The 24997-nt window shown below is 38.9% G+C and overlaps 1 protein-coding gene and 1 long non-coding RNA gene across 5 annotated transcripts in view; one reads left to right on the top strand and one right to left on the bottom strand.

Moving 5' to 3' along the window:
• The window catches only part of lima1a (LIM domain and actin binding 1a), a 39865-nt gene that overhangs the window by 3809 nt on the left and 11059 nt on the right, over positions 1-24997 (bottom strand). For 3 of the 4 annotated variants that reach the window (XM_032559563.1, XM_032559555.1, XM_032559546.1), the window contains exons 4-6: positions 19687-20070; positions 2002-2071; positions 696-769 (exon numbers count right to left, since the gene is read on the bottom strand). In XM_032559563.1, coding sequence (XP_032415454.1) covers positions 696-769; positions 2002-2071; positions 19687-20070 — 528 coding nt within the window. Of the gene's footprint in view, positions 1-695; positions 770-2001; positions 2072-19686; positions 20071-23128; positions 23324-24997 lie in introns of those variants that run through there. The other variant, XM_032559573.1, reaches the window with a different exon arrangement.
• On the top strand, positions 6075-20316 carry LOC116717905 (uncharacterized). Its single transcript, XR_004338834.1, has 4 exons — positions 6075-6237; positions 9839-9842; positions 18626-18630; positions 20253-20316. It is a non-coding gene; the product is annotated as an uncharacterized LOC116717905 (long non-coding RNA).

The following is a 24997-nucleotide window of genomic DNA, read 5'->3' as shown; positions in this document are numbered from 1 at the left end:
CATGCGTTTAAGATGTAAAGCATCTTACCATAAAACTTGTTTTCTAATTAAATTCAGTTCTTTCAGCTACAAATGACTCAAAATGTGATTTTATTCGATGGGTTTTTTAAGATAGTCTGGCAAACATTTTTGAAATTTTTTAAAATCAGTAGAATAAAAAGACTGAGCTAACTTCCCATCAGCTCAGCTAACGCATCACAAATGCCCCCTAAGCTCAGCTAGCTCATAGCTAACTCCCCATAGCACAGCTAGCTGGTGGCTAACTGCCCATCAACTCAGCTAGCTGGTGGCTAACTCCCCCTCAGCTCAGTTAGCTTGTGGCTAACCTTTCAGCCAGTAATTGCCAAAAAAGAAGAAAAAAGAAAACTAAAGCTTTGTGGCAATTGTTCCAATAAGTTGAGCATGTAAAACAAATTATTTGAATAAACTAAACAGAAGCAAGTAGTAATAATTCAAGGCTTGTTGGATATAATATTCATTCAACTCAATATGCTACCAATAGTAATTTCTCACAACACACTAATAAGTAGCATTTAACCACCAGGAATGTGTGAATTATTTGAACCCTTATAATTATTGATTAATCCCCAATCAGTTTCAACAATTTTTCTTTTTTGTCAATTCCAGTGTAAATCTTTCTCCTTAACATGCCAGTAGTTTTTGGAGGCACCAGCGGGATAAACATGCATACTCACATCCTGTTTGGAGATGGCAGCTTTGTAGAGGGCCATCCTGTCACGGAGAGGAGTGGATTCAGCAAGACTTCCATCTGTGGAAGCACAGGAATAAAATGTTAAAGTCTACTAGATTAAGACCACTTTGACATGTCCAGTTTTATCCACTTAAACCAGTAAAACATTCCAGTTTCTCCCCTTCAGGCATGGAAAACATCACATATTCAGCTCTACATCATTTGCTCTTTTCCCCCCAGTTCAGATCCCGTCAGGAATGTTGCTCAAGATAAAAACAAGGTTATGATATTGTTTTTCCTCCCAGTTCAGACTGAGTGCAGCACCAACAGGAACACAAGGTCAGCAGTTGTAGAGGAAAGCAGGATTTTGGGCCGTTTCCTGTCCCCATTTTAAGCAATCTGCTGATAACAGAGCACCATTTGTCACCTCTGAACCCCCTTCTGAATTTTGGGAAGGATGTAATCCATCCGAAGGAAGTGAGGAGAGCACAGATTTCCCAAGAAGTTCTACAGAGTTCAGAACTTCAAGAGAAGATTTCACTGGATCATTGTAGGCACATAAAAATGTCCTGGAGAGACTTTGACAGAAACCAGGTCTGGAGCGATTAATCGGGTTAGTCGTGATTAATCGATTAACAAAATAGTTAGCCAATTTTTAATTAGTTGATTATTTCAATAACAGATTCATCACGACCAGCAAAACTGAAAATGTTCTGAAAAGTAGTTGGGGTTTTTTTTTCAGCAAATGGCCTCATTTTAGATCTGTATACTCCAGTTCACGATTAATCAATTAGCTGGATTAATTGTCGACTCCAGTTAACTGAATTAATCGTCGGCTGGAATATACGGGCCTAAAAAGAGGCTATTTGCTGAAAAAAACCAAGATATTCACAGCAGTTTCAGCCCTGCTGGTCGTGATTAATCAGTTACTGAAATAATCTTCAACTAATTTAGTAATCAATTAATCATTAAATGGAGTATACAAAAAAATAATGTCATTTGCGGAAACAAAAATAGATTTAGATTTAGTTTCAGCTCTGCTGGTGAGTGCAACAAAGTGAAGAGAGTAATGGTTCTGGTTTTTGGAGGTGCAAAGATTTATTTTACAAGAACATAAATAAAAAACAAATTCAAAAAGCCATTTTAAGAACACAGGACCATGAAGATCATTCAAAGAACCGAAGTTCTGCTCCAGTTCTCCAGCTTTTACTTGTAGGTACTCTGGGATTTTCTTAAAGAAACGCAGGCAAACATAATTCTTAGGTCAAATTTCCAGCTATAATGATGATTAACAACAATTATCCAAGTACCTCCTAGTAGCTGGTCCATGTTGGAGGAGTTATCGCCGGCGTTTCCTCGACTCGTCTGCTCTTTGGATCCCTGAAAGAACAAAACAGGATTGTGTTAGACATTAGACGGCGAGCCGAGCGGCGACGGCAGCCGTTTGACCCTCACATGTTTCAGTCACTTGAGCAAAGAGACGGGAAGTGGCTCCGTCTGCCCTTCCAGACGGATTGATTCAGAATTAGACGGAGAAAAAAAAAAAAAAGCAAAAGATGAGTCGAGAACAACAAAGGTGAGATCAAGTGTTTGCCGGTCCAGTTCAAACCAAGCCGCTTTAATCCCCTTAAGAGCTCAGAGACAGACGCCCCATCTGTCCAGAGATGGACCCAAATAACCTAAATTAAACACTTTTTGTTTTAGTTCAACCCCAAAGTTCAATGAAAAAGAAATCAGTTTCAGTGAGACCGACCTGAGCGCATACATACATTTCAGCAAACAATTTGTGGTGTGTTCATTTAAGTCTCAAACATTCGTTCAAGGTACTGCAAAAGGAAAATCTTTTTGGTCTGTTGTTAACAGCAAATATCTTAGCACACCTGAAATAAGCCAAAACTTAAAAGTAACTTTTCACCAAGAAATAAGAGCTTGTTTTAAGTCTAGTACATTTTCATCAATATTTAAGAATCAGATATAGTGGAAGAAATGTCTTGGTCTACTAGCAGATCATATCATTTATAGCTAGCACTTTTCATGAATATTAAGGAATTATTGATTTAAAACCAACTCCTGTTTATTGCTGAAAAGTTACTTGTAAGTTACTTTTGTCTTATTTCAAGTGTACTAAGATATTTGCACTCAAAATAAAACCAAAAATACTTGGTAAAATTTTGCTTTTGCAGCAAATATTTGTGGTCTGTCAGACTTAAACACCACATAATATTACTTGCTTACTTACATATATAAATATACACAGTATATATACACTCACAACAGTCTCACTGCATACTCGTACACAAAATGTTAGTAAGATTTTGTCTTTTTGTGCATATATTTATTTAAGCGAGGTAAAATAGTGCTGCGTGTGTTTAAGTCTCATATTCACTTTATTTGTATTCTGGGATGTGATCAACTCTGCACCACAAAAACTAAATCTTATCAAGTATTTTTGCTCTAGTTTCTAGTGCAGATATCTTTGTACACTTGATAGAAGACAAAACTAACTGAAAAGTAACTTTTAAGCAAGAAATAGAAGCTCATTTAAGTGAATAATTCCTTATTATTGACAAAGGAATCGTTCTGAGAAAAATGTCTGGTTCCACTGGAGATTATTTCACTTCTTGCTAGTACTTTCTCATGAATATTAAGAAATTACTGACTTGAAACAAGTTCCTGAAAAGTTACTTATAAATTAGTTTTGTCTGATATCAAATATACTGTTATTTGTACCAGAGCTAATGTACCTTGCTGGAATAAGTTTTGTCATTTCAAGTGTACAAAGATATTTGCACTACAGATTAGACCAAAAATACTTTAATTTGTTTGACATTTAAACCCACACACCACAAATGATCATTTGCTTACATGCATATATGCAGTTTCACAGCATATTCTCTCTTTTCCCCCAGCCCTATGACTTCGATTTGCTTGAATTAAAATGCTTTTATTGTGCAACTTAATGGAAAAATCTGGCATGTCTCTGAGGCATGCACCAAACAAGCAGAGCTGTGCATGCAGCGGTCTGCTAATAAAAGAGGAAACGGTTAATGTGGTGAGACTAAGCACTCCGAGGTGCTCATGCTGGCCTCCCTCCAACTCTGCAGCTCAGATTACACAACAGAGCAAACCGGCGTCTCATCCTCCGTCTACAAGCATCACATGTCCGACACTCGCTCGGGAGGATTGACCCCTGACCTCTGAAGCCAACGTTCTGAGTCTGAGCTCCATTCCGGCCTCTGGTTTGCACACCTGAGCTGTTCGCTGAGGGCGTCTGCAGGCCGCGGCGTGTCAGGCTGGAAGGAATGGATGAGCTGGAGGTGAAAGTACGTCTTGCATAATCAAAGTCAGATGAGCATCAACTTGTCTGGAGCAGAGCAGCATGTCGCTCGTCTTCGACTCTCTGCTGTCGGCAGTAAAACTTCGACAGTGAAAAAAGTACAAATGGTTTTGGTTTCAGGACGTCGTCGGTCCGATTGATGGTCGGGTCAAGAGGTCAGCAGGGAAGAATCAGTCAGGTTTCGAATGTTGACCAACAACACAAAGGGCTTCAGAGTCGCATCTTCAGCTCAATAAATGGTTTGATTTTTAAACATTAATAAACATTGTGTCCTTATAAATCCTTCAGCAGGAAAGGAAGAAAGTCATTAATGAGTTAATCGAAAGTGAAATGATCTCATCGGTTGATTAACGATTATTAGATTAGCAGCCATTTTCTTAAAAATGTGTTTTCTCGTTTCAAAAGGACCGACTGTTTTTCCACAATACGAAAAGGAGAAAAATAAATTAAAAAATAAATAAATAAAAATTTAAATGTAACATTTTGTGTCAGCAGAATCAAATACATTAGATGGAGGGAAAAACTTTTAATATTTTGATTCTCAGAAATTGTCTAGAAAAAACAAGATTTAAGCTTGAAACATTTGAAATTTTCTAGCAAAAATCAAAAATTTTAAAATTCATTTCAGAAATCAAAAAGAAAAAAAAAACCAAGTAAAATATGTTGAATTTTCAAACTAGTTTTCTAAAAAACGAGAAAATTTTAAGTTTTTTTATAGCACATCAATTTTGAGCTCAGATATTCATGTTTTTTTATATAAATTTCTGAGATTAATCTCAATATTTCTGTTTCAAAAGTCAGTTTTCAAAGATTTTGACTTTTGAAATTTTCTTCTAGAAAATATTTTTAGATGAATGAGATTTTTTCTAGGCAGTTATTGCCTTTCCATGCTTTTTCTAGAAAGTTTCTGAAATTATTGTAAAAAGTTCTGTTTCAAAAGTCAACAATTTTAAAATATTTGACTTTTGAAACTCTGGAATTTTCAAGTTTTTTCCCCCATAAAATTTGTGAAATTAATCTCAAAATTTTGGAGTTAAATGAAAAAAAAAAAACACAAAAACATTTTTGAAATGCAGTTTTTCCAAAAAATGTTTTAATCAGTATTTTGTTTTTTCAAGGAAATGATCCCCTTTTTTAGCTCAGATTTTCTTGTTTTCTTTGTAGAAAATTTCTGCGTTTTTTGGTGGAAATTGACTCTTTTTCAATCTACAACGGTCCAGTAAGCTGTTGTATTTTTTGGCTTTGTATTTAACATTACTGAAGAACAACAGATCTAAAGCAGATATTAAACTGAAGACAACGCCAGAACAATGGATCAATTCCAGCGGCCCGGGTGGAGCTCTGCTGGGCCGACAGCGGGGGTCTGATGATGGTTTACATGCATAAACACACGGGGGGTGTCAGTGTAAACAAGCAGCACCGGCCAGACAAAGGATGCGATGCTAATCCGAACCCCATTAAAGCTCTGCTACAGACAGACAGACGGACAGACGGACCGCTCCCCGCCTCGCATAAACACACAGTTTACTCCGAGCCGAACCACAACAAAGAGGACAGTTCAGTCTGCAGACGCAGCAATGCTCCCAGATAAAAAACCCAACTGATAAAGTCCAACAGAGGAACTTTACAGAAAGAAAATCATGAACCTGAGAGAGAAACACAATAGCTACCTTCAGCGCAGACAAAGCAGGAGGTAAAGCGGCGAGGAGGAAGAGGGTCGCTGTGGCTCTGATGGAGATGTGGGTTAGGGTCTGCGTCGGACCGGGAGGAAGAGGCGACGGGGGGAGCAGGTGTTCAAAAGGAGGGAGTGGCTGAGGTGGTGCTATTAAAATGAAACCGGCTTTAGAGGGAATCAGACTGGGTGGAGTGATGTGGGACAGGAGGAGCAGCTGGTACGGGGTGCGACTCTGGGAGTAATGGAGGGGAGGAGACGGGGTCCGTCAGGGAGGGAGGAGGGTCAATTAATTTCAGAGCATCTGCCGACTCCATGCGGAGAGAGAGAGGGGCGAGAGAGGGATGTTTAGATAAGAGGAGGAGGAAGAGCAGACGAAGAGTCTGGACCCAAACAAGCCAAATGCTTCAAAAATGATTAGCTGCAAAATCCAGGATCAAATGAGTTGATTTAACCAAACACACTGCAAAAACACAAAACTTTACCAACTACTCTTTATGTAGCTTCTAGTGCAAAATATCTGAGCACACCTGAAATGTGACAAAAACTTTAACTTTTCAGCAAGAAATGGGAGCTTTAAGTCAAAACGTGTTGAATATTTATGAAAAAGTTCTAGTTTCACTTGCTCACTGCAAAAACAAAATCTTACCAAAACTTTATTTTTAAAACAAAATTGGGATGTTCCAACTTTTTGTCATTAGTGCCAAAATGTCAAATTGAGAAAACATTAAAGACTTTTGTTTTTTTCTCTTCAGAAATGGACCAATTAGACAATATTTTTAATAAAGCAGTCACATTTTGGTAGAAGATGAATCCGTCAATCCAAAATATAAAAAGGATTATATGCTTTTTAAAAAAAAAAAAGTTTTTAAAACGTTTCCTTCCCTCTTATAGTCGCCCATTTTCACTCTGTGCCTTGAACACGCATTCACATCCATTGAACTGTTTGTACTTTCTTTGTATGTTATATTATAAATCAAAATGACAACTTAGGAAAAAAAATGATAGTTTTCAGTTTTTAAAAATAAAATCAAACGGCACTTGATGTGTTTTTATTGATTCTCTGTTCTGATTCTTTCAGAAGTCTAATTAGTCTGCAGTTTATGTTCTGGTTAATCCCAGCTGTTATTCTGAGGTTTGTTGGAGATCTAAGAGCGTCATGAAAACTAAGAAACAAAGCAGACAGATCAGGGGAAAACGCAGAGACGCTTAAAGCAGAGTTATAAAACACCGTTAGATCCATCCTCTGGATATAAAATGGTACATCTCAGAAGTTGAAACTATGGTGAACCAACTATTAGTCTCAAATTCCTGAATGGATTTTGCACAACAATCCTCTCAAGGCTGCAGTTATCTTTTCCTACCACACTTTTTCCTTCCACTCAACTTTTTATATATATACTTAGACATCATTTTGAACAACAATCTTCTTCAGCGAAGCCTTTTTTGTGGTTTTCCCTCCTTGTAGAGGTTGTCAGTGACTCAAACTCCCGAAAAATGTTTAATCTTTGCTGGATTCTGATTTTGCAGAGGAGTTGCTCTCCTCACTTTGAGCTTCTTTGTTCCAGCGTATTCAGTTTGATTGATGCCAAGTTGCACAATTTCCACTGGGAGGATTAAAACTGCTGGGAAACTCAAACTAAATCAGCGGAACTGGAATGAAACTGGAACACAGGGGAGACGACTTCACTGATTTAACGCAGAACTGGAAATATTAAAATAACCTAACAAACTTGGTTTGACAGCAGTGACCAGCGCCTCCTTTCAAGTCAAATCATTATTTATGGAGAAATCTTAGGGCTAAATTAAGATGTTTGTTTTAAATTACGAGAATAAAGTTGTATTATTAGCAGAATGAACACAATATGACCAGAAGAAAATTGTAAAATTACTAGAAAATAAAATCTTAGCTACCAAGATCCGACGTGATGAGCTTGTTTAGTTTGTGATTCTTTCAAAACTATTTTTTGTGCAATAGTTTCAAAATCCTCCTACTGATAGTCCGATGCTAACAATTTGACAGACTACCTAATGTGTTCAGATTAAGTAGTCCAGTAAAACCGATAAAATATAACTTCTCTATGTGCCACAGTCCACATTCATTTTTTTACATTTATTTTCCATGTAGGAGTCGTCATAAAACGACCAATTCATTCTAATATTTGTACAACTTTATTCTTGTATTATGACTGTTCTGCTGTCACTCTGAGAATAGTCGTAATATTACAACTATTTTCATGACATACTTCTATAAGTTATACTTATATAACTTCTAAAATATTTTATTGATCCCAAAGAGAAATTAAATTGTTGACTTGTATTACAAATTTTTGTATTACAACTATTTTCATATCGAGTTTCTCACATTATTGTACCATTTCAGTAATATTACGACTTTTCATGTTGAGTTTCTCACAATATTATGACCACTCTTGCAATATAACTATTTTTGTAACATTACGACATAACATGACTACGTTAATAATGTTAGGAAACTTATCCTCCTGTTCATTTACTCATGAGTTTATTTTACAAGTTATGTTTTCATATTATTCTTTTCATATTATTCTTTTATATTATTACTCTCATATTATTCTTCTTTTTATATTTACTTAACTTCTCTTTCTTTTGTAGTATGTTATTAACTTTGTTTAGGATGTTTGCTTAGAAGCTAAAAACGTTAAACATTCATGTGTTATTAGTTCCATATGTAACTGATTAGTTGTGGTCAGCCACATGCCCTTATAAGGGCATGTCCATAGGAGGTTTCAGAATGTAAAGACGGTTGGTCAATTCTCTGTGTGACTGTGTGAAGAGAAGCCCAACCTCCTTTTTCTATACAATAAAGAGAAATGCAAAGAAAGAACTGGTAGAATTGAGTCCGGACAGTGTTTGACAGCGATTCGTCGCGTCTGTTCTCAATTCTCCTATTCTGCAGAAAAGAAATCAAAAGAAACCTAATCTCTGTCTCTGGCTGATTCTTTGCAGGTTGTGACAAAATAAACCTATCATTTTTGGAGGCTCGTCCGGCATTCCCAACATACCCGCCGCTGACAGACGGAGGACAGACGCGCTGAAAACTGCCGGCAGTCAGGTTCTTTAACCTGAAAGTCCCGGGGGGTAAATTCCCCGCTGGGCCAGTGTCTTAGGTCAACCTCTTTCAGCCAACGGCGGATTGACGGGACTCAGACCCGAGACAGAGCAGGAATCAGCCAAGTAAGTAAATAATGTGGTATCCGGGTGGTTTTCAGTCCCCCGTTTGATGTAAAATAAATAAGGGAAAGTATAAAACACACACACGAAGGGAAAGAAACCTGTGAAACCTTAAAAAAAACAGTGGGAAAGCAAGTGGTGGGCCTTGTTGGGGATGTGTAGCAAGAATCCTCCACTCAAATCATTTATTGAGTTGAGTCGAAGCGAGGATTACCACGACAAGAATTTAACCACCACCCCACTTCCAACCCCCGTTCTGTAGCGTCCACCCTAGGTGTCATAAAGAACGGGACGAAAACACTGTAAAAAATGGGTTCTTCACATGGGAAGGTGAAAAGTCTTAAAGGGGATGAAAAGTTTATGTGTGAGATGGAGCCAGGTAACTTAAAATACCTCGCTAAATGGAAAAAAAAGTACGGAGTAAATGGTGTATTGAAAGTGGAACAATGGAAGGACGTGGTGTGTAAATTAGAAACAAGTGTTAGTTCAAAAACTGGTACCAGACAACAGAAAAAATTAAAGGAACTTGTAGTTGCACGTAAGTGGTTAACCCAGGCACAAAATAGACATAATGCGCGTGCTAAAAATAAATTAGGCCGAAAAACCGAAGCTTTGTTTGTTAGACCAGAAGATAATGAAACTCAACCTCGAGCTCAAGTATGTGCACAAAAAACCCCACCCCCAGCCTTTGACCCAAAGGAGGACGCTCCAGAGGCATTAAGGGGGGTTTCAACAGGCCAGCCTGAAAAACTAGGAAAAAAAGAGGAAACTTTGGGTCCCTCTCAATCTACTCGTAGTAAAACAACCCCAATAACTGCTAAAATCCATGTACAAATGGAAAATCCTCCTCCATATAATTCTTCTAAAACTCCGGGTTCTTCTAGCTCATATCAAAAGTTGTACCCTTCACTGTCTGAGCCATCAGAAGAGTTATATCCGATGGTTCAGGTTGCAAATCCTAATCCGGGAGAGGAAAATAAACAACCTACAATACTAGTTTTCCGTCCGTGGTCTCTTGAAGAAGCCAGAAAAGCTGTAGAAGGTGTAACTTCTCCAAAAGAAGATCTTGATAAATGGATCATGGATATGGAAGGGATTTATAATTCTTATGGATTAGAAAACATCTGGTAGCATTTAACACCTCCACCGTTCATGAGTTAATGGAGTATGCACGGCATGCAGAGAAACATGCAAAAACAAAGGGAGATGCACAAATCTTCTGGGCAGATTCCACCTCTGACCCAGAGGAAGTGTTTTCATTTCAAAGCACCCGACCCCCTCAAGGAAATAGAGGTGGTTTTCAAGGAAATAGAGGTGGCCCTCGGTCTAGGGGGTTGTCTCAGTTAAGAAATAGAATACCACAAACAGAGGAGGGGTGTTGGATTTGTGGGTCACTAGATCACTGGTCAAAAGAATGTCCTAATCAGAGACAGGCGCCACACCAAAGGGGGAGGAGGAGAGGTCGCAGGGGCAATTCACGACCTTATCAGGCGTGACTAGATGAATCAACTGTTAAAAACGAAGTTCAGACTCACGTTGTTAATGTGTATGGGACAATGGAACTATTAAATGCATTAAAAGAAAAGCCGTATATTGTTCTGACTGTCCATGGTCAGCCTGTGACTTTCTTATGTGACTCTGGAGCTTGTAAAACTTGCGTTAAAGACAGTGTAGGACTCAAATCCTCCAATACTCCTATATTTGTAAAATCAGCAAATGGTCAAACTTCACAGGAGTGGATGTCACGCTGTATTGACATCTGTGATCCTCAGACAGGAAAAAGGCTGCACGCCCCTGTTGTAATTTCACCTAGCTGCCCAATTAATCTCTTAGGGCGCGATTTGATGGGAAAATTAGGCATTGCAATTTTCCCTACAAAGGGAGGAATGAAAGCTGTAAGAGTTGAAAATGTTATGGCCACAGTAACTGAAAAACCAATGTATTATGCTCTGCAGCTGCCATTTCTTAAACAGATAAGTGAAAAAAGTGAACTCTTAATCAAAGCAAAAGAGTCTCTGTCTGTCCCTGTTGATGAAACACCGTTAGCAGAACTAGAAGTTATCATGAATGTGTGTTTAACAACAGATGACAGATATGCAAAAAAAATTCTTAAAGCAGGAACCAATGTTGGTGACTACTCAGTATTTATATACTGACGGAAACTCATTTGCAGCAGCTTCTGTGCTTCTGCCCACACAACAGCTATCTCTTTATTGCCTACCAGGGGTCCCACATCTGTCTTTGTTTAAAGCTGATGACACACAAAGCAGAGACACAGGTCCCCGTTTAAAAGCAGCAGAAATGGCATCTGATTTTCTGCCTTGTTCTCAAAAATTAGGCTGGACGTACAGTCCGAGTACACAGCTTTGGAGAATGTCGTACAGAGTTCTCTTCGATACAGAACCAAAAGTTACAGATTCTCCTTGACTTAATCTAGATTCTACAGTCCTACTATCGCAGTCTGATGAGGATGACCTACAGACTTTGCCTGCTTCATTATGGTCCACAGGTCCAACAGATGTAGGATTAATTACTATAGTGGAACCAGTCACTATTACTCCAAAATCACAGTGTAGGCCCAGAATAAAACAATACCCGTTAAAACCGGATGCACAGGAAGGAATAAAACCTGTTGTACAGGACCTTTTGGATGCTGGAATAATTAGACCATGTTTTGATTCACCATGTAACACTCCAATTTTTCCAGTACAAAAGGCTGATGGAAAAAATTGGCGGATGATCCAAGATCTCCGAGCTGTAAATGCAGCAGTCCAAACTCGAGCCCCAAATGTTCCAGATCCACACACGTTGCTTAATTCCCTAGACCCAGAAAGCAAATTTTTCACCGTGATCGATTTAAGTAATGCTTTTTTCTCAATACCAGTACATCCTGACTCACAATACTGGTTTGCTTTCACTTTTGAAGGAAAAAAGTATACTTATACGCGTTTGCCACAGGGTTTTGCTGATAGTCCAACTATTTTCACACAAGCAGTTATGACTTGTCTGGAAAGTTTTACTCCGCAAAATGGTAGTCAAATCCTGGTATATGTAGATGATCTTCTCATAGCATCTAAAAGTAAAGCAGCATGTAAAGCAGATTCTCTGCAACTTTTACATCACCTTGCATCTACTGGAAATAAAGTTAGCAAATCAAAATTACAGTGGGTTCAACAACAAGTTCGCTATTTGGGACATCAGATTTCTGAAAATGGGAAGGAAATACATGATGAGCGTAAATCTGCAATAGCGAATGCTCCAAAACCTGTAACAAAAAAACAGATGATGGCTTTTCTAGGCCTCTGTAATTATTGCAGAGCCTGGATCCCACAGTTTGCAGAAAAAACACAACTGCTACTTAATCTCATTTATGAGACTCCTATGGCCATGTCTGAGGTGATAACATGGACACCTGAAGCTGAAAAACAGTTCACAGATTTGAAAACAGAGCTTATCTCATCCACAGTTCTTGCGCTACCTGATTACAGGAAGCCATTCGTTCAAACTGTTGATTGTAAAAATGGGTTTATGTGTTCAGTCCTGTTACAGTCTCATGGAGGAAAATTAAAACCTATCGCATATTATTCCAAACGGCTAGACTCAGTCGCATCTGCACTTCCTTTATGTCTACAAGCTGTATGCTCAGCTGCTCTAGCGGTAGAAAGTTCAGCAGAAGTGGTCTTATATCACCCACTAAATTTATTAGTTCCTCATGCTGTAGATGTGCTGTTGTTGCAGGCAAAAATGTCTTTTCTGTCACCTGCTCGACAGCTCTCCTACACAGCACTTTTGCTTTCTCAGCCTCATTTAACAATTCAGAGATGTACTATTCTTAATCCTGCTACTCTTGTTCCAACTGCTACAGATGGTGTTCCACATGACTGTGTGTTTGAAACTGAAAAATTACAATTACCTCGTCCAGATTTGTCTGATGTGCCATTAAAAACTGGCAATGTATGGTTTGTGGATGGATCTTGTTCCAAAAATTACAAAGGGGAGACTCAAACAGGTTACGCAGTGGTGACCTCTGCTGGTGAAGTAGTTGAAGCCAAACAGATCAAAGCTCATCATTCAGCCCAGGCTGCTGAACTAATTGCTTTGACCAGGGCTTGTGAGTTGGCTAAAGGTCAAGATGTCACTATTTATACTGATAGTCAATATGCATTTTCTACAGTTTTCTTTTTTGCTAAACAATGGGAACGCAGGGGTATGACTACTAGTACTGGCAAATCTGTTACACATGCTAAGCTTCTGTTATCGCTGCTTCAGGCCATACTCTTACCATCTAAGTTGGCCCTTCTCAAATGTGTTGCTCACACTAAAGGGACTGATTTTGTGTCTACTGGTAATCGTTATGCAGATAACACGGCTAAGCTAGCTGCTACAGGCGCTTTTGGTGTGTCAGAGATATATCATGCGACATCACAGGAACTTCTTATTGATCTAGAAATTCTCCTGTCACACCAACAAGCTGCTCACCGTGCTGAACAACGCTCATGGTTCAGTAAGGGTGCTGTTAAGAACACAACAGGCCTTTATATGCTTAACAATAAACCTATTCTTCCTAAAAGTCTTTTTAATGCTGCAGCAATTCTGACTCATAGTTGTTGCCATGTGTCCACAGGTGGGATGGTTCACATAATTCAGCAGCATTTTTCAGTGTTTGGGTTTAATGTATATGCTAAAACTTTCTGTAGAGCATGTACAATCTGTGTAAGACATAATCCACAAGGAAATGTTCGACCAAAGAGGGGTCAATTTCCTAAGCCACAATACCCATTTGAGACTATGCATATGGATTTCATTGAACTTTCTCAAAGTGGTCCCTATAAATTTTGCTTAGTGATGATTGATGCTTTTTCTAAATGGGTTGAAATTGTCCCATCAAAACATGCGGATGCCCTAACTGTAGCTAAAGCAATATGCAGAACTATCATTCCAACTCATGGCATCCCACAGAAAATCTACAGTGACAATGGTCCACATTTTGTGAATCAAGTCATTCGGTTAATGGCAGACAGATTGCAGATAACATTAAAAAATCACTGTTCATACCATCCCCAAAGCGCTGGGTTAATTGAAAGAGCAAATTCTACTGTTAAATCCAGACTTAAAAAATGTATGGAAGAAACCAAAAGGCCATGGCCAGAGTGTCTGGATTTAGTGAAAATGTACATGAGAATTGTGCCCACTGAGAATGGTTTAACTCCTTTTGAAATAGTACACGGCAGAGCTTTTAAGCTTCCTTTATTTAAAGACACCACACCACCACCAGATGACAGTGAAAAAACTTTAGCTGATTACATGAAGGAAATGTTACAGTCTAAAGAAGTGTCAAATGCAAATTCACTGCCAGAAGAACCTTTGTCTTCACAGGACCTCCAGGTGGTGAAACCAGGCGATTGGGTTTTCATCAAGGCCATTAAGAGACAGAACTGGGCCTGCCCACGGTGGGAGGGACCGTTTCAAGTGCTTTTGACCACTCCCACTGCAGTAAAGATCGCTGAGAGACCATCCTGGATTCACCTCAGCCACTGTAAGTTGCAGAGAGTGTTGGAGACCTAGGTGGGGGCAGTGGGGAAGATCTGACTACAAAGGGGCGTGGCTATATAGGGTCACACATCTCAACGTCAGCAGAAGAACTCATCACATCCCTGTTCCATAGAGTCCTAGGTAAACTCTAACATCTCTGTAACTGAGCAAAGATGGGGTCCTCATGGAGATGGGGCCTCTTTTGTGCTGTGGCTGCTGTGTGCGTGTCCTGTTTTTTCAGTCCAACCTCACTAATCCATCTGGGGAGAAGATTTGTCCATACCACTGCTATGAAGATCTGGCTAGGACACCTTCCAGACCATCACCATGACAACATATGGCAGACTTATGTGGAGATGTTGGCCAAAGAACGGAATATGACCAACTGCTACGTCTGCTCGGTGATGCCAAAGTCTACCAGAAAACCTACTCTGTATGTCAGTCCCATGAACAGGTCCCAAGCTGTCTGTTTTGCCTCTTGTGCTTTACGTTTCATGCCAGCGACTCCAGTCAACACTTCAGATGGTGACATCCTGATGAAAAGAGTGTGCACTGGCGTGACGCCTATCTTCACCTACAGTAATGTTACTGGATACCCATCACGGATGAAAGCTGTCACGATGCCAGGGACAAAACATCCGGTCTGTATCCATTCTCCACCAGGAAACTGGACTGTTCGGGTAGGCCATGTACCTGGATGCCAGCAAAATATCACTGATTTATTTCCTAGCTCCGTTTGTCCAAGTGCTGATGGGACTCTTATTCCATGTCCCATGTGGACACCTCGAGGAAATTATCCTACTGAGGGTGGTTGGTTTCTGTGTGGAGGAAGTAATATCTATGCATCGCTACCCATGAACTGGTCAGGTACTTGTGCTCCTGTGTTTGTCTCTGATCATACCATCATTGTATCTACTGCAGCAGTACACTCTCATCACCTGCGACGGCGGAGAAATTCAGAAATTGTTTTCCAGCCACATGATCCTATCTGGGGTTCAAATGTTCCCAAAGAACACAAACATTGGAGTACTGCTGGGAAATGGGGACTGTCAATTTTTCCATGGGTTGGAGTAGCAAAATCTATGCTGATGATTGAAACTTTGGATTACAGAATGAAGACCCTGGTAAATATTACCATGGACATTGAGAGAGGTCAGAATCAACAACTTAGTGAAATGCGACTGATGGTTCTCCAAAACAGGATGGTGTTAGACATACTTACAGCTAGTCAGGGTGGTGTGTGTGTAATGATAGGAACATCTTGTTGTACTTATATTTCTGATGCTAATGAAACTCATATTGCTGAAGCCATGTCTGCCTTAAAGAATCTGCAACAAGCCATGTTACAGGATGCTGTTCCCTCACAAGGAGATTTCCTTTCTTGGTTCATATCTGGACCATGGTGGCACCTGCTGTTGAAATTAATGATGCCTCTTCTTATTATTCTTTTCTTGTTTTGTATTTTTACTGCCTGCATAATCCCATGTCTAAAATCTCTGATAGCCAAAACTGTTGGACATGTTCTATATCAATATCAACTTGTTGCCTCTATCACTGAGGGGCACCCTGATGTCTAACGTTATGATGGATGCATTGAAAATGTGCCAGCAAGTGATGTATTCCTGATGTCTGTGTTAGACTTCATGTATAATATGAAAAACAGGTGGGAAATGTTAGGAAACTTATCCTCCTGTTCATTTACTCATGAGTTTATTTTACAAGTTATGTTTTCATATTATTCTTTTCATATTATTCTTTTATATTATTACTCTCATATTATTCTTCTTTTTATATTTACTTAACTTCTCTTTCTTTTGTAGTATGTTATTAACTTTGTTTAGGATGTTTGCTTAGAAGCTAAAAACGTTAAACATTCATGTGTTATTAGTTCCATATGTAACTGATTAGTTGTGGTCAGCCACATGCCCTTATAAGGGCATGTCCATAGGAGGTTTCAGAATGTAAAGACGGTTGGTCAATTCTCTGTGTGACTGTGTGAAGAGAAGCCCAACCTCCTTTTTCTATACAATAAAGAGAAATGCAAAGAAAGAACTGGTAGAATTGAGTCCGGACAGTGTTTGACAGCGATTCGTCGCGTCTGTTCTCAATTCTCCTATTCTGCAGAAAAGAAATCAAAAGAAACCTAATCTCTGTCTCTGGCTGATTCTTTGCAGGTTGTGACAAAATAAACCTATCAAATAATATGACTATTTTTGTAATATGACAAAAACAGTAATAAAGACAAGTATTATTTTTACTTTTTATACAATTTTGTGCCAATAATATTATGACTATTCACGTAATACGACTTATTTTGCCAGCTTTTTCTTGCAATATTGGACTTTTCTCATAATATTACGACTTTATTCTTGTAATTTAAATATTCCTTCCTAGCCCCGATATGCTCTCATAAATATCCGATAGGTTGATTCAACAAGACCAGAGTGGAAAAGAGAAGTTTCTGGTGGTACCAAAGGCAGCACCAGAAGGGAGGGACAGCCGGAGAGGAAAAACAGGGTTTAGATTGACGAGGAGGGAGAGAAGCTCAGGGCTGATTGATGATGAGGAAGAGGAGGAGGGGCTTTTCTGGCCTTTGGAGGGGGAGGAAGATGGTCTGAAGAGGCAACAGATCAGCTGTCTGCAATCAGGAGCCTGCAGCATTACATCATCCACTCTCTGAAGCTCAACAAAGCGGCAGAGGAGTTCGGTCATACAGTGGAGGCCATTGTGTCGATCGCAAACGCTGATCTGGATCATGGAGTCCAAAAAAAGACATTTAGCAAAAAGCCTCCCAGACCCCGCAGCGTGTTCCCAGCTAATGTTTCAGAAGCCTTCATGGAGTTTGGTGGGATGTAGAGAGTAAAATCAGGAGTAAGGAGGTAAAATATGGACAGAAGAGAAAGTTATGACCAAACTAAAGTATCATCTGCATATACTCTAATCGATTAGGGCCAAAATTGTTGACAAAACTTGTAAAGTGTTTTTTAAATTAAAAATGAAAGGTTTTATTTGTTGCTCTAATTCTAAAGCGACATTTACCTTGCTGTTTTGTAAACTTTTAACTCAATAAAAAAGGTCATCGACTTAAGAATTATTCAAGAGGTTTATATTCATGCTTTTACTTTGAAGAGGGTGAAGACTGTTCCGTTTCCTGATTAAAATCTACTATTGTGCTGCATGCAAAATTGACAGTTAACAATACGCACTATAAAGCTGAAATCACGAGTGAAAGGTCTCTTCCAAAGAATCACTTCCTGATACGCATGTAGTAAGTTTGACCTGTTTGAGGGCAAAATAACACGAGTCATTGATACATGGTGGGTGCTAGCGCTTTAGCTAAGTACAATGTTTCTAGCGTATTGCGTTTTATGTTTAGTTCTTTAGTGTTAGCACAACTAACAGGCCCTACCACTGATTTGGAGTGACTCTACCTAAGATATAAAGACTAACCGCTGTGTGAGAGTCGAGGGTTAAAGTCATTTCTGTAGCTGTAGCTTTTTATTTTCTCACAAAAAACACTGAAAATTATTTAGAAAACATTCCACTTTCACATTTCTACAGTCTGGAGGGACATCACTTTGTTTTTAAACCATAACTGCTATAAAACAACTGGATATTAAGGCTAACCTGGCTCAATTCCCTGTATTTGAGTCACATTCTGCTGATGCCTGGAAGGAAAAATCTGTTTCCAAACCTTCTGCCATCTACTGAATCAGCCTGGCTTTGGACCCTGCAGTGGAAATGTTCACAACTGACAGGTGAAAGAAAAGGTTTCAACAAATTAAGCTTTAGAGGGGGAAAAACAAATATCTCAAACCAAGTTGGGTTAGCTTTAAATTGCAACATTTACAAAAACTTTGCAGACTTTCCAGTTCAGAAAACCACGTAACCTACAGCTAGAATACACCTAAGAGGCAATTTAGCTAAAGGAAAGACTTTGCATATAAATGAAAGATCTGTTTCACATCATGCATAGTTTATCTGATTAGTTAATCAAGACTTTATTTGAGCCACCGCCGACCGGCTGCAGAAGTTAGAAAAACCACCAGCATTGCACCACGTTTTTACATCTAATGCAACAACATTTTGCAATGCCTTACAGAAAACACATGACTGGATGGTAAATTCCTCCTTTTTTATGCTCAACAATCAACAATTAGCGGCCTGAGGGAGCGTGAAGCAGGAGTCGGTCCGAGATGCTGGCTGTCAGCTGAGTCAGGGTGTGTGTGTTCAAGCAGAGGGGTATGCAGCGAGGCTGCACCATGTGACCGAAAGCATGAACGCACCGGAAAGAGTAAACCTCTGAAAAAAAGTAGCGATGCTTCAATAAGTTAAACTGCATTTTTAGCGTCAGGAAAACGTGAAACATTAGCCCGTCGACTCACTTTTTAAATCGCTTCCTGTCGACTCTTGCACATACGGCTTGAAAGCCGGATGAAGCATTACATCATCTGTAAAATGTTGCTCTGACAAGAAGGAAGTTTTGATCCGTTTTGGATTGAATCAGTGGTGTAGCATTCCTTTTTAAAACACGTGGGACCTGAGCTGTTTTAACTGGGTCTCTTAAACTCAAACATAAAACTATTATTTATTCTGTACGTTACATAGTCACTCAAGAAAAGTTGAAATACGACCGGAAATTTAAAAAGTAAACATTTGTATACTTAACCACAGTTATTGAGCTTCTATTTTGGTCTCCACTGCTTCTAAAAACACCTCAAATACTTAAAAAAGAAAAAATAAATAAATTTTTGGCAATAAGTTCATGTTTTTTATGTTGTGGAAAAGAAAACCATTTCAAAAACCTTCTGAATATAATGTCACAAATCAGAAGGCACTGCGCCATTACCCAACAACCCCAGCATAGCCCTGCCCGTTACCTAGCAACCAATCTGAACTCTAGCACATTTGGTCAGCTGGTTTTCCTGCTGTCTGCTCTGTACAATGGCTGCTGGAAAAGACAAGCGTGTTTACTTACCATCCAGAGTAAGTAAACACTCTGGATGGTAAGAGTGTTTGCTGAATTCTTGTTGGTACTTTTGCTTTTCAAACACATACGCTTGTATATACAAGTGTAAACGTAAACTGACCAGATTAAAATCTGATTATTTAAGAATAATTTTATACAAAAAAAATGACATTAAAATATTTTGACCATAATAGGTCACCTCCAAGTGTATACATGCGCTCATGTCAATCTCACTGCGCACTCAGATTTAGGTTTGAGGGAAAGTGACTCGCCTTGTCGGGGGCGTCTCCTCTCTCAAACATCATCTTCAGACTGTTGATGGGAACGCTGGGCTTCTCGATGTCAGACGTCTCAGCTGCTGCGGCCTTCTGCTCCTCCTCCAGGTCTCTGCCGGGCTTCGCCTCCATCTCCATCGGGTCTTCGGCCTCCTCCGTCAACGGGTCGGTTCTGGACTCGGGGTGAACCTCCAGAGAGGATCCTGCAGCTCTCAGGACCTTCGTTTGGATCTGGAAACGGGACGTGGGTTTGGCGAGCGGTGATGAGCTGCTGTGGCTCTGGGAAGTGGACGGCTGCTGCTGCTGCTGCTGCTGCTCCCAACGTTTCTTTAAAATACTCAGATTTCCACCAGACAGAGAGGATGGAAGAGGCTCCACAACCTGCAGACAGCAGCAAAACATCCACTTCAATCAGTTCACTTTGTTATACATCATCTGATTTAAGTATTTAACTCCAAGACTGCAAAAACACTAAATATTACCAAGTTACTTTGTCTAGTTCCTGGTGCAAATATCTCAGTAGACTGCTCTGTCTTGTAAGTTAGTTGTAAAATAAGGCACAGCTAACTTACAAGTAACTTTTCAGCAAAGATATAGCAGCTGGATTCAAGTAAATAATTAGTTAATGTTGAAGAAAAAGTTCTAGTTTTATTGGCAGATTATTTCACTTATAAGACGAGAAAATCTCTCGTTACAAATAAAATAATCTGCCAGCAGAACTAGCACATTTTTATCAACATTAAGGAATTATTTACTTAAATCAAACCGCCATATCTTTGCTGAAAAGTTAGTTGTGACCAAATTTTTAATACTTATTAAAATAACCTTTTGAAGTTTTTTTCTGGTAAAAATGCAACTTTATTTGCCAATATGAGTATATTCTTGCAATATCCTGGTCTTATTAACAGAAGGGATGATTGAAATAAAAGCCACTTTTAGAAATTTGCACATTTTCTTTTTTGGAAAGAAATAAAAACTCAAAAACAATTAAAATCTAATCTAATATGGATATAAAAAAAAGATTGATGTCATATCATCCAATCTTGAAGTGAATCAGCAGAGGGGAAATCTTGGAAAATCAAACTTGATCCAACTAGGTTATTTTTAAAAAACTAGATCAACATGAAGTGCAAAAGATCAAATTTCCATCAACTAAACACAGAAAAATCAGGAACAAAATACACGAGACCAGCTGCGACTTGCCCTCAAACTCCATCATTCAAGAATGTTTCATAAGAATCTGCATCTCTGTAGGATCTCCACCGTGTCGACACACGTTTTACCAGAGCCAGTCGAGATCCACACAGCAGAAGAGGCTGAAAGTTCATTCATAAACCTGATATAAACCTAAACTAAGGCTACCATAGTAGCTCTAGATTCAAGGCTGCCGTTCTGCTGGAAGGAGTCAATATTTATCTCCATCCATGTTTCCAATCAACTCTGATCAGCTCACCTGCTGAAGAAAAACATCCAAACTAGAGCTAGAATAATTGATTACCTTAGCAATCAATTATCCCAATTGGAAAAATGGCACATTAAACCACTTAGGCTTATTTTATACACTATTAGAAATGCATTTAGATGCAGCTCCAACGATTATTTCTAGATTTTAGAAAAATAAATTTAAAAAAAAGTAAGTAAACTTGTTGAATTCATCATGCATTTAGAAACAAAATTCAGTTCCTTATTTAAATAAGAAAAAATACCTAAAATCGAAACATAGCATTCCTTTATTCCTTCATTTGCAACTATAAAAAAACAAAACATACTTTTACATGAAAATTTCATCACTTTCTTCTGCTCAACTCAACAATACAGTGTACTTATGGTCTGTTCATCGTTTTTTTTGGATTAAATAATAATCAGACAACAAAAGGTGCTTAGTAGGAGATTTAGCAGATTTTGAACAAAGTTTTAAGAACATTTTCAAAGTTTTTTTTTTTATTTCTTAAATGCAAAATGTTTATTTTTTGTACATTTTTGGCTTAATTACTGCTCTGACTATCCTGATTTTTCTGTAAATAGTCTTTTCAGTCTGTATACTCCAATTAATTAATAAAACGATTACTAAGTTTGTTTGATTATTTCAATAAAATCACAAATGAATCCGATTGTTTCAGCCCTGATCCAAACATCATGATGCTGCCACCACCATGTTTTACAATAGGAGGGGTACATTAAGCTCTTTTCCCATGTTCCCATGGCCTCCTTCACTCCTTTAAAAAAAAAAAAAAAGACCAAATGTGTGGTCATTATAAAAAAAACCAAACATGAAAACTAAAACGAACCCAAAAGATGATCATAAAGACTGATAAGTTTGAAGTTCTGTGGTACGTAACCTGACCATGTTGTTTTCTTTACAGCTTCAATAGTTTTCCTCCAAACCAAAGCATGGTGCAAACGTCTCGTTACTTTGGTGTTAATGCCATAGCAACACACTGGAGGAGCTGCAGAGATCCACAGCTCAGATGGGACAGAGTCACCATGTCCCTCCTGGCTGCTTCAATGATCGTTGCACTCGGTTTTGGTTTTGGTTTGCAGCTGTATCAAACTCTTCCCATCCTCCATTTTTTCCTCAGAACAGCTGAATCTAAACAGAGATTAAAAAATACGCAATTTGTTGCGCCGGATTGTTGGAGAAACCATGAATAATTCGACTTCCACTTCACATTTCTGCACCACTTCGTGTTGGTCTAGTCCCATAAAACCCCGACTGAAAACACATTAAACATCCCCAACATGCTCCTGCTTTGTTTTATTGGCCTTTTTAATTCTCCTGCTCATCTGGACGCCATTAAAAGCTGCAGCCGTGTGTAATGATCATGCAGAAAAACAACATTAAAATACTTTTACTCTACAACAAACTGAGCTAACAGTCTGCATTGTTTCCTCTGAGTATGTCGCACAAAGACGCTCTGCCTGCAGATGTGGAGATTAGCAGTGAACAGATGAAGTTGCAGCATCTCTTAGATCAACAAAACCAGATATTATCTTCATATCAGCTTCAAATTACAGCTGTGCAGCATTAAAAAGACAACTTTCAGATGCACACGCACTCAAACGGAGCAGAGAGGCTCATTTTTCTCTGCCAGCTAAAACAAAACAGTCCATCATGACTCATTATCAACCCAAACCTTGGTAGACAGAAATCCAGGCGTCAGGGTTCAACTCGCTCAATAATGTTCATCAGCGTTGGACTTTCACCACCTTGATTCTCTAAAAGCAGCTCAAACTTTAGTCAGAGTTTGCGAAAAAGAAAGTCTGCAGAGGAGGAAAAGACAAGAGGAAACAGAAACCACAAACTAAAAACTCAAATAAGAAAAAAAAAAAGCTGTGAACTGCTCAGCATGACTTTGCAGCTGCAAGACTTAGTTAAAAAAAAAAAAAAAAAAAAAAGGAGAAAAACTTTCTAATAGATGAAAAGTGGAGATGTAAAAACCTGTGAGTGATGCGGACGCCCCGGCTGTCCGGTTCCCGACGCGCGGTCGTGTAAAACGCCGTGTCTGCGGGAGGAAAACCCCACAAGCCGCCCCAGATGTGAAAGGCTTGAGAAATGATCAGAATGAAGCAGCATGAAGCAACTCGCCCACCCCCTACAACACGCAGGGAAGAAGGAAACTGAAGCGCGGGGGAGGTGAAGGCAGGCAGGAGGGAGAAAATCAGAAACAGAGACATTCAGTGAGAAAAAAAAAAAAAAAAAAAAAGTCCAGGAAATGAGGAAAAGGTAACGCTGGAAACCTGGAGGGGGGGAAACAAAAACAGCAGAAAAACTCCAAGAACAGCAGAGATCCTGAATCTGGATGTTTGATAATCCTCCTTTGGAAATTATTTAATTTAAACACAATGGCTTCGGACGGGAGAAATGCCAGAAAGCAAATGTAAACTTAAAGTTAAAGGCAACAATGACAGCAGTATGTAGAACATCTGCAGCAAACCTTTTCCATTTAGGCCTCTAAATAAACATGCTGCTGTCAGATTAGACAGATTGTGTTGAAATGGAGAAAACCTGCAGCTTTCTAGACTTGTATTTTAAAAAAAACAATAAAAAAACATCCCATCTGTGACTTCTTCAAACTCCAACACAAACTCAGACAAGATGAGCAGGCATCACTCACAAACCGAGTTAATCTGAAGTCGTTTCAAGATTTGAAACAAAACGGAGCTGCAACATTTAAAACTTAAGTTGTTTTGAGAACCAGGTGACTGTGTGCAGATAAATCAGGCTCTAAGGCGTCTTCCAGTTCACATTTATATTTATGTTGTGAGACAATATTTGGAGAACTGCCTCAAAGTCAATGCTGCACTGCAAAAAACTAAATCTTACCAAGTATTTTTGGTCTAGTTTCTGGTGCAAACATCTTACAACACCTGAAATAACTAAAGTAGCTCACAAGTAACTTTAAGATATAGCAGCTTGTTTGGAATAAATAATACCAGTAACACTTTATTTGAAGTTATGTGCATAAGACTGACATGACACCGTCATAAATATGACATAACACCTGTTATGAACATGAAGGAGTCTTTATGAATGTCTGACTGTTGTCATGAAGTGTCATTCGGTAAATAATGACACTTTTAATGCAAAGTTGCTTTAAAAGTTGCTTTAAAAGTTGCATTAAAAGTGTCAACTTTGCATTATTTGGTAAATAGTGACACTTAAATGCAAATATGGGACTTAATGGACTTTTAAAGCAACTTTGCATTAAAAGTGTCATTATTTACCAAATGACACTTCATGACAACAGTCAGACATTCATAAAGACTCCTTCATGTTCATAACAGGCATTATGTCATATTTATGACAGTGTCATGTCAGTCTTATGCACACACCTCCAAATAAAGTGTTACCATAATACCTTCATATTGATGAAAAAGTACTACTTCATAAGTTATAACATGGAAAAAGTGTCTTGTTACAAGTGAAATAATCTGCCAGTGCAACTACCGTAGTACTTTGATCTATAAAAAGTATTTTAAGTTTCATTTTGAAGCTCAAGAGTTTTGTAGCAATAATTAAAACCGACTGGTTAATTTCACCCATCAGAACAAAACCGTTCAACTGGCTGCTTGTGAGACGAAGCCTCAGCTGACCCGACGATGTGCTGATTGTGGCTCAGCTGACAGCCCACAGGCCGAGCTAGCTGTGTGCAAAAACCGATCCGTTTCAGGATGGTTTTCACTCCGACGCGAATCAGCCGGGCGAGTCAGAACCACAGAGGTTGAGGGAAGCGGCCATCTTGTTACGGTGGAAACATAAACTTGTTGTTTGCAGCTTCATGTCGATGAAGAAAAAGCTGTTGGGAGT

This window comes from Xiphophorus hellerii, chromosome 1, assembly GCF_003331165.1.
Source record: "Xiphophorus hellerii strain 12219 chromosome 1, Xiphophorus_hellerii-4.1, whole genome shotgun sequence".
Lineage (NCBI taxonomy): Eukaryota > Metazoa > Chordata > Actinopteri > Cyprinodontiformes > Poeciliidae > Xiphophorus > Xiphophorus hellerii.
Note: the sequence above shows the minus strand (reverse complement) of the source record. Positions and strands in the feature narration are given on the sequence as shown.